At 39.4% G+C, this 6706-nt stretch overlaps 1 protein-coding gene across 2 annotated transcripts in view; it reads left to right on the top strand.

Annotated features, from left to right (window-relative positions):
• The window catches only part of CNTN3 (contactin 3), a 238226-nt gene that overhangs the window by 170420 nt on the left and 61100 nt on the right, over window positions 1-6706 (top strand). For both annotated transcript variants that reach the window (XM_024747093.1, XM_024747092.1), the window contains 2 exons: window positions 1363-1490; window positions 3309-3484. In XM_024747093.1, the coding sequence (XP_024602861.1) occupies window positions 1363-1490; window positions 3309-3484 (304 nt within the window). The remainder of the gene's footprint in view (window positions 1-1362; window positions 1491-3308; window positions 3485-6706) is intronic.

The raw sequence follows: 6706 nt of genomic DNA on the forward strand, positions 1-6706 counted from the left end.
TGCCAGTTTGCTTACTGTGTGTCTTGGCGTGTTTCTCCTTGAGTTTATCCTGTATGGGGCTCTCTGTGCTTCCTGCACTTGGGTGGCTATTTCGTTTCCCATGTTAGGGAAGTTTTCGACTATAATCTCTTCAGATATTTTCTTGGGTCCTTTCTCTCTCTCTTCTCCGTCTGGGACCCCTATAATGCGAATGTTGTTGCATTTAATGTTGTCCCAGAGGTCTCTTAGGCTGTCTTCATTTCTTTTCATTCTTTTTTCTTTAGTCTGTTCTGCAGCAGTGAATTCCACCATTCTGCCTTCCAGGTCACTTATCTGTTCTTCTGCCTCAGTTATTCTGCTATTGATTCCTTCTAGTGTAGTTTTCATTTCAGTTATTGTATTGTTCATCTCTGTTTGTTTGTTCTTTAATTCTTCTAGATCTCTGTTTAACATTTCTTGCATTTTCTCGATCTTTGCCTCCATTCATTTTCTGAGGTCCTGGATCATCTTCACTATCATTATTCTGAATTCTTTTTCTGGAAGGTTGCCTATCTCCACTTCATTTAGTTGTTTTTCTGGTGTTTTATCTTGTTCCTTCATCTGGTACATAGCCCTCTGCCTTTTCATCTTGTCTATGTTTCTGTGAATTTGGTTTTTGTTCCACAGGCTGCAGGATTGTAGTTCTTCTTAGGTGGGGACTTCCTGTCTTTCTCACACTGTGATCTCAGAGACTCTCATAGCGTCTAGCTCATGTAAAGTTCATTTCTGTTTCCTTAGTTAATTAGTTAGACCAAAAGCTTTAAGTACTTTAAGCGTATGCTTAGAAACTCAGATGTGTTCATTTACGTTGCCCACATTTTTGCAGTAGTTCATGGGTGACCATGCAGATGTTCTTTTGCAAAATATGGATTTATACTAGGTTAGATCTGACTCTGAAGTTCATAATGAAACACCAGGGAGTTTCTCATTTCTCACAAACTGTTTCAGATTTATGGACAATAGTGTCATGTCTATTTCTTATTTTCTCCAAATTGATAAGGCTAACCCATGAGTAATCTACCTCACCACATATTTTTGGAAAATGTTTCACACTTAATTGATAAAGGCATCCCCAAAACCATATGTAATATTAAGTAATGCTGTTAAGTAAAACTGTGTAAAAATATCAAGAAATGTTCGAATTGGTAGAGCTTCTATTTTAGTCTGCTGTGTGCATGTGTGTATAAATTTTCTTTTCATTTTCTTTAGACCCAAGGAGGCTAAGGGCTGGTTTATGTTGCCTTAAATATAGTAGCTTAATACAATACTTCTGTTAACAAAAACTCTATTTATTTTGAAAAAAAGTGACTAGTATACATTTATTTGTCTCATTTGTATATTTAGAATTTCTTTTTTAAAAGATGGAGGACTCAAAATTGCCAATGTGACTAAAGCTGATGCTGGAATTTATACGTGCATAGCAGAAAACCAGTTTGGGAAAGCAAATGGCACAACACACTTGGTGGTTACAGGTAGGTGCATTTCTGAGACATTGCTTTACAGGGAGATACACTGTGTGGTATGTTATTAAGATCAAAGATAAAAATGTTTTTCACAATATGCAGTGCACTACGAAGGTCGACCTTACGTTTGCACTCGTGTTTTCTCTAACAAGTGAAAGTCAAGGGAACAATCCTTAATATTTCTTTATACACCACGGTGTGTACCAGGGACACGTGAGTTACCATGCTGTCAAAATGGGCAGTAGAATTATAAGTAGCATATGTGGCTGGTCTGCTTTTATTTCGTGCTATTCTAGTATGTCAAATCTTTTGGGTACACTTTTTCCTTTTCCATTATCTTTGATATTTTCTGGAGATGTTTGAGTCCATGGAATAACCCTTGCTATCAAAAAGAGTCACTTAGAATTGTGGATGTGTTTGTTCATTTATTCATTGAAGAAAAGCATTGAGTATCTACCATGTGCCAGGTGCTTGGGTTATTCAGTAACAAACTGACAAAGAATGCTGCCCACATGAAGCTTACCTTCTACCAAAGGTAGAAAGAAAATAAGTGGTAGGAATATAAGGCAAGGAAATTCTTAGAAGGAAAGAAATTGCAAACGATTGTAAAATACAGAGGAGTGTTTGGGAGAAGTAAGCTGGAGCATGAACCCAAGTGATCAGAGAAGGAGAGATGTGAACAAAGATTTCGTGGAGATGGAGTTCAGTAGATTTCTTGGGGACAATCGTGTAGAGGTTTTGTAGACTTTGTTAGGACGTCAGCTTTTAGTTGGCATGAAAAGTCGAGGTTAGTGCACAGTTTTGAACAGAGGAATGAAATGATGGGAAATATATTTTTAAGGGGTTGCTCTAGCTGCTCTGTTGAGAACAGACTGTGGGGAGTGAAGGGTTGAAGTGGGAGGAACGTCAGGAGGCATTGCAGTAATCCAGGTGGGAGTGATAATGACCCAGATGAGGGTGGCAGCGGAGCAGTTGATGGGAAGGGATTCGATTCTGCATGTATTCTGCATGTAGAGTCAGTAGGCGTTGCTGGTAAACTGACTGTGAGGTCTGAGAGAAAGAAAGAGAAGGATGTCTGCAGAGTGTTTGGTGAACAACAAACAGGAAGAATAACAGTCAAAACAACTGAGATGGGAAAGGCTTGAGGTTGCACAGGTTTGGGTAGGAGGAAGATTGTTGTTGTAGAAAACATAATCAATGCCTCTTTTGAAGACTTTTGCTACAACATGGAGCAAAGAAATGGGGAGCAGTGCTGGAAAAGTAGAGTCAAGGGAAGCTTAATTCCCAACTATGGAAGGACAGTGGTGATGATAGAAAGGACATTTGCATTTGAGAAAAAACAAATTAGTTAACATTTTAACTTAGTATCCTACCTATTCTAAACATTTTTGTAGTCTTTCAAAAGTTTGAGTCTATTTAAATTTTGGTAGTAATACATTTTCCAGTCATTGAAAATACAGTGGTTTCTACTGGTATATTTCATGAAGCCATAAAGCTAAAATGAAATTAATTTTGTAGTAGTATTATAACCCTTGTTTACAGGTGACTTCAATTTTTAAACTTCAATATCCCATAAATTTAGATACCCTAATTCATGTAACAAGAATTTGTGTATCCAGTGAAATATGTTATGGGTCTGCATCAAAATGTCTCTTTCCATCTTGAAGACTTTTCATGATACAGAGGTGTATATATGTATATAGACACATATGTATGTCTACACACACATACATACTATGTTAGATTAACAGTCTGCCTGTTGAAAATTGCTTTCATCAAAATAAAAACGCTGAAGTTTTACTTAAAACTTTATTATTTCCCCAATAGAACCAACAAGAATAACTTTGGCACCATCCAACATGGATGTCTCAGTGGGCGAAAGTGTCATTTTGCCCTGCCAGGTGCAACACGACCCCCTATTAGACATCATGTTTACCTGGTATTTCAATGGGGCCCTCACAGATTTTAAGAAAGATGGATCTCACTTTGAAAAAGTCGGTGGGGTAAGTTGTGACACTTTCCTCATGCTTTTTACGTCTGTCTCTGACATATTGTCCCTAAAGGAACATCGGGCACATATCTGTTACTCCAGTAATGTCTGTTCTGTGAGTGAATCGGGGTTGCAATTCTGTAATGATCTAATTTTATTGCAGTTATTACCAGCAAGTGAGCATATTTACTTCAACCCGTAAACTATAATTTTAATTAAAATCGATGTTTGCTGTGTTTATATTAATTGTTACTTTGCACGATACTTTCGTCATTAGTATTCCACAGAAGGGCAAGTGTTCTTATGCAACTGTTTATTTTCAACATGATATATTATGAAGTTGAACGAAGTCACATTTGCTAAATGCCTTCCATGTATCAGGCCGGGTGCTTCATCCCAGTTAATCCTTGCAATGACCCTGAATGTCAGTGGTAAGCATTGCCCTTTTACAGGTGCATAAACTAAGGATTTGTAATGATATTAATTTGTCCAGGACCACTGAGCTAGCTAGTTGTGGAACTTACATCCAAGCCTAGATCTGTGAGTCCCCCAAACACAAATACTTTCTCTTGTTTCATTCTGTCTCCTCGTTTGCGATGGTTCTGTGTGAGGAAGAATTACAGATTTCAAGGGAAAATGGACACCTTGAGGAGAACTGTTAAGAAGGAACGCAGTGTTGGGAACCGCACAGACTAACAGCAGGCCTCGCACCTGGCCACATGTCTGTAAATCCATCGTCACAAGGCCAGTTTCCCTTGCAGTCCTGTTTTCTTTGACACAGGGTTTAGCTTCGTTCATTTTGGCTAAGACGTCAGTGGTACATCATAGTAGAGTCTGGGTTTTCTCCTTATGGACAAAACGATATGATGGTCAGTTCAGCTATATTTATTTAAAAATATTTCTTGGGAATTCTCTGGTTGTCCAGTGGTTGGGACTTGGCACTTTCACTGCCATGGCCCGGGTTCAATCCCTGGTCAGGGAACTAAGATCCTGCAAGCCACATGGCCAGGTCAAAAAAAATTTTTTAAAAAACCACCACCAATATTTCTTCTTCAATGTATATATGTATATACATGGGGTCTATTAATGTGTTAGGATTGTGTGCAACTTGAAAGGATGGTGTTAGGACTTGAATTATGTTTCCTCAAAAGAAAAGTTCAAATCCTAAGGCCTAGTTGTGATAGGATTGTGGTAGAGGCTAATAATAATAGGGTTATTAGCCTCTGCCCCTGGATCCTGGCACAGGCCTCCTAAAACCCTTGGAATTTCCTGCGTGATGAAATGTGTTTTTGTCCTAATGAAGTGACGCTGTGGGCTCCTGGATAGTTTCAGGATGGTCACCAGAAAGACCAAGCCATGATTAGAAACTTGGAACCGTCAGCACTCCCCATGGACCATAAATTCAGTGCCCAGCCCCTCCATGCTCCAGGAAGGAGGGAGGGGCTGAGCACTGAATTTATGATCCATCAGGCCTATGTGATGAAGCTTCCATAAAAATCCCAAAAGTGAAGTACTTTTCATCACAGAGAGCTTCTGCGTTGGTGAACATATCTACACGCGAGGTGGGTGACACACTCCACCTCCACTGGGATAGAAGCTCTTGTACTTGGAACCCTTCTGGATCTCTCCCTATCTGTCTCTTCATCTGGCTGTTTATATGTATCCTTTATGATACATAAAGTATCATAAAGTAAATAAATGTTACCCTGAGTTCTGTGAGCCATTCTAGCAAATTACTGAACCCAAGGAGAGTGCCATGGGAACTTCAGTTTATAAGTGGTTGGTCGGAAGTACAAGTGACAATCTGAGACTTGTAGTTGGTGTCTGAAGAGGGGCCAGTCTCAGGGGGCTGAGCCCTTAACTTATGGATCTGATGCTAACTCCAGGCAGATAGTGTCAGAATTGAATTGACTTTTAGGACCCCCCCACCTGGTGTTGGAGAATTGCTTGGTGTGGAAAACACACACATCTGGTGTCAGAAATGTGACGTGTTCCGAGTGTGCGTATAGTATTGACTGTAAAGGAGATACAGAAGAGTGTCCTTTACACTAGTACCTCAGAATGTGACCTTATTTGGAAAGGGTTGTTGCAGATATATGTAGTGAAGTTATGATGATGTCATACTGGAATAGGATGGGCCCTAATCCAGTATGACTGTTGTCCTTGTAATAGGAGGGAAATTGAGGCACAGACAAACACACAGAGGGGAGAATATAGACACAAGGAAGATGGCCCTGTGAAGATGGAGGCACAAGTCACAGAATGCCTGGGGCTGCCAGAACCTAGAAGAGGCAGGGAAGAAGGGTCTTACCCTAGAAATTTGGGAGAGAGATCTCGATTTCAGATTTGTGGACTCCAGAACTCTAAGAGGATAAAGTTCTATGGTTTGAAGCCACCCAGTTTGTGTTACTTTGTTACAGCAGCCCTAGTGACCCACTACAGCTGGTCTTTAAAAAAATAAAATTAAAATTTAAAAAGGCGATATTTAGATACCTAGCCACGATTAAGTACAATTTCAATGCTGTTTCTATGTTCTATCATCTGGCTTACTCCATTTTCGAAATTCTAGTTTTCCAAATTGTTCTGACTGATTCAAGGCTTTCAAGAACTTCACCAATTGCTGCAAACCATTGACATTTCTTTTACTATTGCTTTAAATGCTTTATTTTTTATTTATTTATTTATTTTACATCTTTATTGGAGTATAATTGCTTTACAATGGTGTGTTAGTTTCTGCTTTATAACAAAGTGAATCAGTTATACATATACATGTCCCCATATCTCTTCCCTCTTGCGTCTCCCTCCCTCCCACCCTCCCTATCCCACCCCTCTAGGTGGTCACAAAGCACCGAGCTGATCTCCCTGTGCTATGCAGCTGCTTCCCACTAGCTATCTATTTCATGTTTGGTAGTGTATATATGTCCATGCCACTCTCTCGCTTTGTCACAGCTTACCCTTCCCCCTCCCTGTGTCCTCAAGTCCATTCTCTAAGTCTGTGTGTTTATTCCTGTCTTACCCCTAGGTTCTTCATGACATTTTTTTTTATTTCTTAAATTCCATATATATGTGTTAGCATACGGTATTTGTCTTTCTCTTTCTGACTTACTTCACTCTGTATGACAGACTCTAGGTCCATCCACCTCATTACAAATAGCTCAATTTCGTTTCTTTTTATGGCTGAGTAATATTCCATTGTATATATGTACCACATCTTCTTTATCCATTCATCCGATGA

This window comes from Neophocaena asiaeorientalis, unplaced genomic scaffold, assembly GCF_003031525.2.
Source record: "Neophocaena asiaeorientalis asiaeorientalis breed wild unplaced genomic scaffold, Neophocaena_asiaeorientalis_V1.1 scaffold130, whole genome shotgun sequence".
In the NCBI taxonomy this organism is placed as follows: Eukaryota; Metazoa; Chordata; class Mammalia; order Artiodactyla; family Phocoenidae; genus Neophocaena; species Neophocaena asiaeorientalis.